At 40.0% G+C, this 13,022-nt stretch overlaps 1 protein-coding gene across 50 annotated transcripts in view; it reads right to left on the bottom strand.

Annotated features, from left to right (window-relative positions):
• The window catches only part of SLMAP (sarcolemma associated protein), a 92,045-nt gene that overhangs the window by 32,882 nt on the left and 46,141 nt on the right, over nucleotides 1–13,022 (bottom strand). For 32 of the 50 annotated variants that reach the window (XM_083489263.1, XM_083489244.1, XM_083489289.1 and 29 more), the window contains exons 5-13: nucleotides 11,788–11,824; nucleotides 9,654–9,716; nucleotides 6,875–6,970; nucleotides 6,528–6,599; nucleotides 3,900–4,040; nucleotides 2,651–2,788; nucleotides 2,356–2,524; nucleotides 2,218–2,268; nucleotides 1,104–1,154 (exon numbers count right to left, since the gene is read on the bottom strand). In XM_083489263.1, the coding sequence (XP_083345389.1) occupies nucleotides 1,104–1,154; nucleotides 2,218–2,268; nucleotides 2,356–2,524; nucleotides 2,651–2,788; nucleotides 3,900–4,040; nucleotides 6,528–6,599; nucleotides 6,875–6,970; nucleotides 9,654–9,716; nucleotides 11,788–11,824 (818 nt within the window). The remainder of the gene's footprint in view (nucleotides 1–1,103; nucleotides 1,155–2,217; nucleotides 2,269–2,355; nucleotides 2,525–2,650; nucleotides 2,789–3,899; nucleotides 4,041–6,527; nucleotides 6,600–6,874; nucleotides 6,971–9,653; nucleotides 9,717–11,787; nucleotides 11,825–13,022) is intronic. The other 18 variants (XM_083489256.1, XM_083489254.1, XM_083489250.1 and 15 more) reach the window with 1 other exon arrangement.

Here is a 13,022-nt window from a genome sequence, read left to right as displayed (position 1 = left end):
ACTCATTTTGAGACCCTGTTTTCAATCAGGTTCTCAAAATAGGTAGAGTTAAACACCAGGATTAATTGTAACTAGAGTTAACACTGGTCACAGAAGACCAAACTAGATAAAAGGAGGCAGTGGGAATTTGCATGCAAGAAGAGAGGAGGAATGGAATCCTGCAGTCCAATCCTGATCTTGATTCCAGTGTTAGGTTCTAACTGGGTTTTGTTCTGATCACTACGGCTGATGAGGCAAGCCTCTAGTCTGTTTTAAACATGTCTTGCTTCTTTAGATGTGGCAGTGCAACAGAGTAAATTACATAGAAAGCTACAGGTGTCCAAAAGGGCCCTCTGCATTCCTCAGATCCTAAGAGGGAAGTTAAGCATTTCAAAAGAAATGAGAACATTGTGTGTACTAATGTTGAAGGATAAGTTAGGAAGTGATCGTGCTTGCAAATTTAGCATCTTAAGATGTGAAAAGCAGGAACATTTTAGAGTTAATTGGCAAGCAAAGCAAAAGATTTCTAGGGCTGCGATCCTATACATGCTTACCTGGGAGAAAGTCATATTAAACTCATTGGGATTCCTTTTGAACAGGCAGGTATAAGATTGCCCTGCAAATTAACTTGGGCACCCTTATCCATTTTGGAACATACTACATTAATAGTACCCTGCAAAGGACGACTGAAGTTTTCATCATTTTGATTTATTTTGAGGCAGAAACTTGACTTGTTTTTTTTTAAGTCTCCAACCATCATCAGAGTTAAACTTGAAGAGCCATTGGCATTATTGTCCTGAACTGCCATGTTGATGTATCTGCTTTTATTACTGTAATTATTTTCCTACAGTGGATAGATATATTATACTGATCTACTCTGTTACTAAAGTCTCACTAGTATTGAAAACTTCATGCTCCGGCTGATAGTAGCGTATCCATGCAAAGGAATGTCTAAAAATACAAAATTTAGAAGCCAACACCAAGTGTTTCTTCAGTAATATTTTAACTTACTTTTTGTTGTAAAAATTAGAAAAAAATATTGACACAAAACAAGCAAATAACCAAAAATAAGCTCAAAATTAAAACCACCACCACAAAAAAGGCAGTCATTAAAGATACTCTACCTTTTTCAGCGCTCCCATTAATTTTAGGAATGAAGTCATCAACTTGTATGCCTAGAATTAATAAAGGGTATTAATTCTGAATAAGCAAAGTATTCCGTAAATATGGGTACTGACTTTCTATATTGCTTAGGACTGATTACAAGCAGAGGCACTCCATTTTCAGGTGGCAAAAGTGATCTGGGCATTTGGGCTATTATGGGGGTTAAATTTCAAGGGCAGGGTTGCAAATCTCACCAGGTCTTCCCTAGCTCCTTATGGACCAACATTTTCAGTTGCTCAGAATGTCCTCAGAATGAGTGCCATTGTGAGGGGCATCTGATGAAAGAACCTTGCCCTCCTCACTGGCAGCCACCACTCATCATGCCCCTGAATGCTCCTTTGGATAACACTCATTCTGAAGGTACTCTAGGATGTTTCAGTTGATGACTGTAGCTACAAGAACATGGGAGCAGCACTGGTGAGTTTCAGGACCCCTGCCCTTGACATTCAGGAACAAAGGAAGCTGCCTTTTACCAAAGGAAACCAGTTGTCCATCCAGCCCAGTGCCAGTCAATTTCACACATTGTCAGTCGCTCTCTAAGGACCTTTTGCAAAGCATATGCTATGGTCACCCCCTGAGCTATTTGCCCCACCTCTCACAAAACGCAGTTCAGTTTTGCTACCCAGTTCAGTCAGGAACCTTCCACTAAATATGGGCCTCTATTAATACTTTATCCTTCAAGCTACTGGAAAATAAGAAATAATCTCAATTTCCCTCCTTTGAGCAACAGAGTTTGTCACGTATCACAAGTGCCAAAATCAATATACCATCCCAATTTTTTTTTTAATGATGTCATAATTCTTCCTTAACTGCATCACTAGAATTGAAAAGTTGCAATAGTCAAGTTCACCTTTTGTGTTGGGACTTTTAAAAAACAGTGCCCTCTACTGGTATTTTCTTGAAACCATGGTTTATCAATAATCTAGAAAATAAACTATAATAAAACTAAAGGCATCGTTTTCAAACATTCTTACAGTCTGTGATCTATAGCTCATTTAACTGCTTTGCACGATAGGGGTACAATTTAATAATCAAATTTCAACATTAAGCAAAATACTTTAACATCAGACCTACCTAAGCTGTTGTGTTCTTTAAGAGCTTTCTCCTGAAGATGTTCTAACCGGACTGCAAACAGAATTCCAAAAAAACATATATTTCACAGTTTTAAAGAAAAAAATTATGATAAAAACATGTTTGGACTACTGGACTGACCTTGTAAAGCAGTTAGCCGTTCATTGGTGAAGTCATTATCTGCTTGCAAAGCCTCTATTTTTGCTTGAAGCTCTTGCTCTCTCTCTTCCATCTCTTCTATTTTGTGCTGCAATTCCTTTTTCTCAGCCTGTCCCTTTTGCTGGATTTCTTCTTGTCTCCCTTCAGCTGCCTGTTCAACACCATGAAAAACAACCCACAGATCAGTACATATGGATGGCGATTCCAGAAAAAGAATGAATGCAAAAGTCATGTTAGTTCTGGAACCAAAACGTGCGGTTAGAAAGACCGACTGTACCTTTAGTTTGTCAGTGAGATCTTTAATTTCATTTACAGCTCCGTTGTATTTGTTGGCCAATTCCCGCAATTCTTCCTGAGTCCGTTCGTTCATTTCTTTCAAGTGAGTACATTCATCTTCGGTGTTGCTTAAGCTTCGCTGTGAGAAGAAAAATTGCACAATGAAGCCAAAAATCTATTGAAACCAGAAACTTTTATGTTACTCTGTTTTTAAGATTTATTGTAACTGCGCAATGTATGAGAATTATAGCAACCATTTCCCAGAGAAATGTGCCAGACATCACTCCAATGGCTCTGCTGAGACAGGCCAGCCCCATCAGGCCTCCTCTCCGGCAACTGGGGACAGCCATTCCAGAGGTAGGGGAGCTGGGAAGCAGAGCTCACTACATCAGCTCTGCTACGGCAAGCCAGCTCCATCAGGAATCTCCTTCCACAGCTGGTCATTATAGGAACAACTGTTCAGAAACTGGTGCCTGCATTTTCATTTCCTTCTTCCCTCCCTATCCCTTTCCCCTTGGGTGTAGTGCTGTTTTAAAATTTGCTTTGACTGTATGTAAGCTGCTCTGGGAGTCTTTTTGGCTGAAGAGTGGAGTACAAATGCTCTAAATAAATAAATAAAATTACTCAAAACATTATTTTGCTTAAGCATGCTGCCCTTGCCCTCTCCCCAATCCCTGCGGCATTCCCTCCAATCTGTTCTAGGGGTGATGCACGGGAATATCTGTTGCACAAGCAGAAGGAATTGTGCAAGCTCTGTGTCTCCATTGGATTCAATCCTACTCTTCTAATCCTAAATACAAGGGGCAATCAGCCTGAGTACAGTTTAATTTTGAACGGAGGTGTGCATAGTGTGAATTCAACTTTAATCAAAATAGCCCCGCCATTTTATGATCTTTATGCATATGCAATTTTATGGGTTTTTTAAAAAATAAAAAATAAAGTGACAGTTCAAGTCATTAGTACGAGCATACAAAGCAAAAACCTGGACACATACCTGAGAAAAATGCACAAGTCAGATACATACATTCCAAAGAAGAGTTGTTTGAGCAGGGAGAAAATACCTCCCTAACTTTGCATGATAAAACCCTACTTTAAAAAGGGTTAAATCTCAGAGTGAGGAAATAAATCTCAAGACAAGCAAAAAAACAGCAAATAATAATAAAAATGTTGACATATTGATGTTTTATTTTCATGGTATGGTGGCAAAACCCCAGTTTCAGGAACATGGCTAAAATGCAAATGATAAATACCTCCACTTCAGAGAGTTTTCTGACCACTTCAATTTTTTCCTGAAGGACCCGCCTCAAGGACTCTTTGGCAGTTGTCTCATAGTTATGCTTGTCTTCCTGTAATGCTATAAGCTCCTTTCGCAAACTATCTTCTGTTTGATTCTGTAAGCAGAAATGCAACATGGTGGAAATCTTAAAGCCACATGCTCATATTACCATTTACAGCAGTATTACATTTAGTTATGAAAATATTTCATCCATTTTAGGACTTCACTAGGGTTTTATCCTAGGAAATTTGGTATTCCATTAAAAGTTCCCCACCTTGTCCCTCATGATGTCTGAAACATTCTTACCCTTTTCCAAATGCTACATTGTCTGCCATTCTTGACAGATTTACTTCTGAGAAGTCATGTCAATATACCACTTCAAACTGAAGCTACTACGCTTGTGCTATGCAAAATTCTAAGGTTTTTTTCCTCATTAAAAAGAGAGAAAAAAGGGGGGGATGTTCCAGGGATGTAAGAGAGAGGTGCAGGCATAACACTGACTCCTTAACCATAGTTAGTGGCCAGGAGCTAACTTTGGAAATGCATACTCCCTTCCTTTTCAGGAACTACTGTCAAACCTCGGCTCCCAAACAGCTCCATTTTTGAACGATTCAGCTCCCGAACGCCAAAAACGCGGAAGGAAATGCTCCAGTTTTCAAACGATTTTTGGAAGCTGAACGTCAGATATAGTTTCCGCTAAGCGCAGGAAGATCTTGCAACCAATCAGAAGCCATGATTCGGTTGTCGAATGTTTCAGAAGCTGAACGGGCTTCCGGAACGGATTATGTTAGACAACCGAGGTTTGACTGTATTAAAGACACACGCATATGTAAACTATGGTTAAAGAAACATCAGCAGAGACCTTAACTGCAAGGTCTCTGCTGATGTTTGCTTAACTGCAGATAACACTAACCAAGGCTCCAGCTTAATCAGGATTTAAATCGAGCATTACAATGTAATTTTAGACCTTGGTTAAACAAGAATCGTATTAACATTTACCATACTAAAGCTCTATACTTATGTTTCACTTAGTTCTTAAGGCAAAATGAAGCAGGTAATTCACTGCTGAGGAAGGAAGGGGGAAGAGAATATGCTACCATAGCAGGTGCCCAAGCTCTTAACCAATGTTAAGATGATGAAAATGCTACATTTGCAGCAGCCCAGATCTGTGAAGCAGAATTTGAGAAAACATGCAGTGAAACCACAGAAAGCAAAAATGGAGTTACAGGATTCTGTGAGATGGTTACATCTCTCTTAATGCCTCTGCATTTTTTCTTTCTTTTCCCATTCATCTGTGGTAATTCTTGGATACAAATGAGGCCCAGAAAGGTGTACAAAGTCTCTGGATAGGCCTGCTCATAAAATCCTGCCTCACACAGCTAAGCCACTAGTTGACACCAAAGATCTTTGGCTATCTCACGTTGATTATCAAAAACTACTCTGCTCTGGCTATTTTAAGAAAGCACTGAATGACTATCCCAGATAAGCTCTCCCTGCTCTCATGGCTGCAGTGAAAATAACACTTCATGCACAGATTGCAAAGTATAAAGTCTGCATATAAAGCAGTCATTTGACTTGATAATTTTATATCATGACTTAGAATTGTTTTAATGTGAATCAGTAAACACTGCTTTTGAGGAACAAAGATTAAAATAACTTATCTAATCAGAGTATAATGCACACTAAATTTAAATATTTATTTAAATATATAAATTTAAATATTTATTTAAATCATGGATACTTTAAATGATGGATAATTTAATTATTTATCCAAATAATGGATATAGTGGTACCCTGGTTCCCAAATTGGCTTAGTTGACAAACAAATCAGCTCCCGAACGCCACAAACCCAGAAGTAAGTGTTCCAGTTTGTGAACATTTTTGGAAGCCGAACGTCTGTTTCAGCTGTTGACATTATTTCTGGGGCCAATCAGCCAATCAGAAGCCATGCCTTGGTTTGCGAACGTTTTGGAAGTCAAACGGACTTCTAGAATGGATTGAGTTCGAGAAACAAGGTACCACTGTACTCTGGTTTTATGAGCCACTCAAGGTGGCTTACGTTTAAATGGAGCTTCATCCTAAAAACAATAAACTGAACACGAAAACAGAAGGAACAGAGAGTAGCAAGACGACACACATTTTTTCGGCACTAACATGATCGTGGTACTGCCACACTGAATGGAAATGGCTACTGGCTTAGAATGCTTTTAAAATGTCAACCAGGACAAATTTCATTATACAGTCAGAGACCCAATAAAAACAAATGCCAAAATCATACAATTCCTTGAGTACACAGAGTTCATTTCCTCCCCCTATTACTGGCTTCTAGGTATCATTGCTCCATGAAACCTCCATGTCTAGAGGAAGTATGTCACGAAATTTAAAGGTGATGAGGGGAGGTGGCAACAGTGGAGCAAATGGTTCCCTGCCCTGCTTGTAGGCTTCCTGTTAACATGTGCATGGTCACTGTGAGAAACAGGATGTTGACCTAGGTGGACCTTTGATCTGATCCAGAAAGGCTCCCTCTTATATTTGCTAAACAAATAATACATGTTTTGATATTATCAAGTTCTCAAACTCTAAATCCAAGCAAACTACCTACTTTTGAACATGCTTGTAGTTGGTTTCCCATAACCTCTAACCTTGATAGTAGTCTATCTTCATCTATCAAAGCCTGTTAGAAAGAAATTCAAGCACATTTGTAATACAGTAAAAACACACAGTGAGTATTTAAGAAGAACGTGGGTTTTATGCAATACTTTACTACCGGGAAAGCCAAGTGGTGTCCTTCAGATGTTGTTTGACTCCAACTCCCATTGCCCCTAACCACTGGCCATGCTTTACAGCATTGCTAACTACACTTCAGATTAGTTCACAGTAATCTATAGTTATGACAGATAAGTAGGTGCACTATCTGAAAAGGTCCAAAATCAACATCACACAAAATACCTGCCAACTAGTATCTGATGCCTCTTGTGTGACAGCAAGCAATCGCTGCAAGGTGGCCAATTTCTGTTCCAACATTTGTTCCCTATGTAAGGCTTCCTGCATTGAATAAGAACCAAAAAAATCCTATTAGTACAACACAGTAGCAATACATATCAGCACTTACAAAGTAGAGTTAAATGGTTTAAAAGGGTGAGAGATTTCAACACACTGTCTTTTGTACCTCAGTGTTTATAACTAGATACGATTATTTTGGCTGAGTTGAGACATCAATGAACTCTGGTTCCCATATATGTTAGAACGTGCTCTGGCCTCTTACAGATGCTGGGGCCCATCTCACTGTAAGCTTTGTATGAGTTATAAAGACAAAAACACTTCAAGGACTACTTCTGTTTCAAGGAAAAGAAAGCAGCTCAGCAGCTATCGAAGTTCAAAGAAACTGAAAGAACAAGGCCAATTTCTCACCAAAATGTTCAAAGTTATATTTACCGAAAGCCACTAGGTGGCATACTTTACCCTTCTTTTTTAAAAGGGCTTGGTAGTCAATAGGAATACAGGCAACCCCCAATTACGCAGGGGTTGTGTTTCGAGTAACCACGCACATACATGAAACCATGTATAATTGGAGCACCCATTGGAAAAGCCTGCAAACACCCTCTAAACCTCTGGAAACCCTAGAAAAACCCTTTGAAAAACCAGCAGCCCAGTACCAGATGGGCAGAAATGGTGGCCATGGTGGCACTCAGTCTTCCTCATTGCTAGAGGACGATTTTCAATAAACATGTGGGGTGGACCAGTACCCCAAGGTGCTCGGCTGTGGGTCAGATTCGCTGGGTAGGGCTGGTGGTGTCTTGCAGAGGAACATGGTGATGGGCAGCTGGTGCTTCTGTCTCTTCAGCTGGTCAGGGCACACTTGGGCAGCCTCCTGGTCCATGGATGCAGCTTCACCACAGGGGCCAACATTCTTTAAATTGAAGTGACTTTGAAGCAGGCCAGCCAACCGGAGCTGGCTTGGAGCTCCATTACAGGAGCGCACATACAGCCTGAGTGGCTTCTTGTGCAAGGTGTATCTGTCGACAAGGATACACTTGCAGTTCACGTCATCTAGCCACAGGTCCAGGGCCTCATGTACCTTCACCAGGGCCTCATCCCGCGCCTGGCTGGGACCTTGGCAGTTGTAAGTGTACAGGTACTCACTGCTCCACTGCCTGGATTTTCTTCTCCCATATCCTAAAGGCACATATGCTGGGCTCATTCTTGCCAAACTTGCGTGCCACGGCACACACACTCATGGAAGCAGTCCAGCACTTGCAATTTCTCCTCCAGCGTGGGCACCACTCGCTGCTTCTTGAGTTTATCGTCACCCAAGGAAGGTGATGGCGCCTTGCATTTAGGTGCTGCCTCAAAGAATGGCTTGAACACTCCGCCCCAAACTCTGCCAAACTCCGCCACAATCGTTCCCTCTCAACCTCCTTCCTCAACCTCCAACTCGCTACAGGCCTCAACGGTTGGTGCAAGGGCTCTCGTGACTGCAATTGCAAAGGCTTGTGAGATTGCTAGGTGCTGTTTTTGCGCCTTTTCCTGACCTTTCTTGGCTCTTCTGAGGCAAGTTTAGCAATTTTTAAATTCACTTCTCTGTTCAGCACAATGTGCATATACACGGTAATGCGCATACTGAACATGTGTAAAAGGGGGGGGGTGCCTGTATATCTTCTCCTTAATCAGCTCAAAATACAACTCCTTTACCACTACCCAAAAAAAATGGCTGCACTTAATAATTTTGCACACAATACTACTACAATCAGAGGTTTGCAAATTGGCACAGGCAGTTTCCAGATGTCAATATTAAAACTGTTGAAACCTCCAAGGTGTAACCCTGCATTGACTGCATTCCCACCACTGGTTTTGGAAGCAGTGTACATGCATTAGTCTCAACCTATAACTATCCGTTTGTTTTTATGAAATGCTGCATTTTGATGCATTATTCCCCAAACCAGCTTCAATCCTAATTGAAACCTAGATGTTTTAAGCTGGTAATGTGTACGTAGGCCAAGAGAAAAGAGAGATTTATATGGCTCACTCTTGTCTACAGTCCAGGAAGAAATGGATCAAAGGGAATACAAAAGGGGCAATGCCAGATAGCCCCTCTGGGAGATCTGAAGTGCATTTAATTTTATTCCTTGTAGGTTAAGTATATTAGAACTTCCCATAGATACATTTTACTAGGATATAAAGGGGAAATGCCAACTGAGAATGGGGCTTAGGAGACTTGCAGGAAACATGTTTACTCCTGCAACTTGGTGTTCCAATCTACCTTAAATTTCATTGGGTATCTTGCCAAAGTGGGTATCAAATATCAGGGGGACTGGTTGGAGAGATGCTACAGCAGTTTGGGGGCAAGACTGAAAGATGCTGCATGTCCCATCTACTCTCCAACCCCCACCCCAGACCATTTCCCCATACATACTTGGGAGACAGAAGTTAGGAATGCTAATCATAACAGTGAGCTGAGATTAGGTTAATACTAGCATGCTACAGATACTAATTATGACTATAGTGCATGCACGGCAGGGAAAACACTTGGAACTGCTTTCTAGAATTTCAAACATTATAACAAGAAAGTCCATTATATGCATGATGTCACTAGCTGATCCAGTCTCAGCCTTACTCCTAATATATTTGCCACACAGAAGCTCCTAACTGATTATGTAGAAGAACACTCAGTCAAACCTATACAATATAAAGGAACAGGAATTATACATATGCCCAAAAGAAAAGTTACCTGTAGATACTGAGAAAGCTGAAACAGTTCCTGAGAGTACATACTGGGAGTGTTAGCAGCAACCTGTGAAATTGAAGAACAAATTTCTCTGAAACCCATAATACTTTCAATGTATATAAAATAAACCGAATCAACACATTCCCTTCTTTTCTTATTTTGGTTGTTTAACTCTCCTCTTAATCCATTCAAACACTTATGCAAAGAAGTGAAGGCCTGTCATCAGTAGTTCACTTGATTTATGAAGTTAATAGCAAAAGTGCAACAAAAAAAGGCTTTTATCCTCTAAAACTTTTGCAAGGACTTCCTTAATATCAGCATAAATGCAAGCTACTGTAATAAAGAAAAAAGGACACATGTATACATTTACAGAGCATCCTTATTTTGAGCTAACAGTTACCCCTATTTTTTCTTTTTATCATTGTTTGCTGGCCACCCTCAAATTATAAATTATTTGAAAGTTAAATGGAATTCCATTTTTTTTAATACAAAACAGTTAGTATGAAGCAATGTGCTGGGTTTTTCTTGTTTATTTCAGCAAGCCTACCCAAGCCTAATTAAGCTGCCCATTTTTAAAAGATGTTTTATTCAATTTTCTTTCTTTTCATTTTTTGACATGCTGGTTTTATGTATATTTGTCTTATTTCTCTAGATTTCTGTTACCTTTCTTATGTTGAAGAAATTAAGCTAGTAAATTGCTTAGCAGCTTGATAGAGCATATTAATATGATATTAGTCATGGTACTGGAATGTCCATTGTGCAAGAAACCGTACGCACCCAGCCAATTGTAAAAGAATACATGTAGGTACCTGTAAAGCACAAGCCAGCTTTTCAGTCAGCACTGGTCTTTAATCTATATTTACAACAAGATTAGTTAATTAAGGATATCTATAATTAAATTGTTGGGTACTGCACCCTTTAGGACTGTATACAACTGTAGCACAGTATTGGAGGCTAAACATAAAAAACTCAAAGTATTAAACATCCTACCTCTGACTTTTATATCTGGGTTGTCTGAGAAATCTTGTGTTAAAAAAAGCTTTCAAGCCCTAACTGGATAGCCAAAAAACAACTTTGGCTTATCACTGTGGTTTGTTTGGAGTAAAGCAAACCATGATTTTTGGTTCAGAATGCAATGCTAAGTCAGCAATCGTTGTCTGTTTTGCCTCAGCATGAGAAGGGGGAAACAAAGCTGGTGCAGGCTTCTTGTACATTGTAAACGTAGCTTTTACACAAATTCCTACAATCACATATTAACTTTTAAAAATATATTCTTGGTTTTGTTCTTGGTTTTGTTTGTTACTATGTTATGCATTTTTTGTTTTTATATTGTAAACTGCCCTGCTATCCTTGGATGAAGGGTGGTACAGAAATTTAATAAAGAATAATGAGACTCATTTAGCTGCCCAGAGTGGCTGGGGCAATCCAATCAGATGGGTGGGGTACGTACAAACAAACAAACAAACAAACAAGACTTATTTTTCAAAAAGGAATTCAAGGGGGCGGGAATTATTGAAAGATGGGTTTTAGAATGTATTGATTTGTATTGATGATTTCAGAATGTATTTCAGTTAATTGTGATTTCCTGTAAACTGTGCTATTTTTACTGTTGTTAGCCACTCTGAGCCCAGCTTTGGCTGGGGAGGGCGGGATATAAATAAATAAATTATTATTATTATTATTATTATCTAGAACAATTTAAGACCGCTGAGGTGTATGTATCCTCCTAAGTCTGTACACATGTCCCTCATAAGTTTTGCTGCGTTGAAGTTATCTTATATTGCTTTTAAGGCTTAAAAGGTAACATTTTTCACTATCATAACAAAAATCAAAAAGCAATTTGAGATGGCATAAATTTGTGCTTATATAAAAAATGGAATGCGTGCAGCCCTCAGGCACATTTCTGTCTCAACGCTTTCTTCAAAACAATTTGCTGCACCCCACTTTTTGACTGGCATCCTCAAAGCAGGACGCCCACACTTTCAAACAGTATGGAATATTATTGGGGTGGTGGTGGTGAGGAGATGTACTCAGGAATCAATATTCACTTCATATGTCTTTCAAAGCACTTGGCTCTTTTTGAAAGTGTTGTTTTTACGTCTATGTGTCAGAAGGAAAGAAATGTTCTAGGACTTACCTTATCAACAGGACTTGGTAAGGGAGCATGGATGACACTGTAGAAGAAAAACGTCACCGTTTAAAATATTATTATCCTTCTATACCCTGAATAGGGTTTCATTGTCCCTGAAGGAGTAGATTTGCAACCTGTGAGTGCTACTGAATCCAGTTTTGTCGTTGGAGCTTTGGTAGCCTTAGTGGCTAGAAGTGTCTTTTGCCAGCTGAGGCTGGTATGGCAGCTAGGACCATTCCTGGATCAGGAAAGCCCAGCCACAGTAATTCATGCGTCGGTTACTTTCAGACTGAATTATTGAAATGCACTCTACGTGGGGTTCCCTTGCACTTGGCCTGGAAACGGCACGCAGTGCAGAATGCTGAGGCACAGTTGCTGACAGGAGTGGGATCTTGTCAGAATATAACACCTCTGCTCAGACCTGCCCTGGCTGCTGATTTGTTGCTGGGCCAAGGCCAGCGTCTCACTTTACTATCCGTATATAAGGCCCTTCACAGCATGAGACCAGTTTAATTGAGAGATCGCCTTACGCCACATCCAGCAACTCAACCACTTCGATCCGCAGAACTGGCATTGTTACAGGTGCCACATAATACACTTCCCTCATTTTTAAGCTAATGAACTTTTAGCATGGCAGCACCCACGCTTTGGAACTCCCTGCCTATTGACATCGGGCAGGCACTCTCGCTGTACTCTTTTCGGCAGCTGCTAAAAAACATTTTGTTTAGGCAAGCCTATCTGGACATGTAGAAGGTTGGCATGTGTTTTAATCTGGTTTTTAGCTTATCATTGGTGTTAATCATTTTTTGAAAGTTTTAAATAGTTGTTTTTGTGGGAGATTACAGTTAAACATAACTATGCATGAGTGCTAGTTAGTGCATGACTGAGTAAAGGACCAGAGCTGCATTGCTAAATAGACTCAGTTAGGTCATGCCCCCTCGCCCCCAGAGAAGAAGCGAAGCTGCTTTCCTCCTTCCCCCTTCTTGCTGCACTAAGGAGGATGTGTGTAAGTTTGCTCCCAAGCTTACAGCATATTCTGCATTTTCTATGCAAATGTGTTTTTGCCTGTATTATCTTTGTTGCTGCATGGAACAAGGCATGACTGAGACTTTGAATCTGTAAGTAAAGCATTTTAAACTTAATGCCATGTGGTCTGCTCATTGCAAGGGGGGTAGAAAGAGGCCAGTTGCTGTGTGCAGCTGAATGGGATAAAAAGGTCTAACATCCTATATTCCTAACAT

This window comes from Podarcis liolepis (genome assembly GCF_965112155.1).
Source record: "Podarcis liolepis genome assembly, chromosome: 2".
NCBI lineage: Eukaryota > Metazoa > Chordata > Lepidosauria > Squamata > Lacertidae > Podarcis > Podarcis liolepis.
Note: the sequence above shows the minus strand (reverse complement) of the source record. Positions and strands in the feature narration are given on the sequence as shown.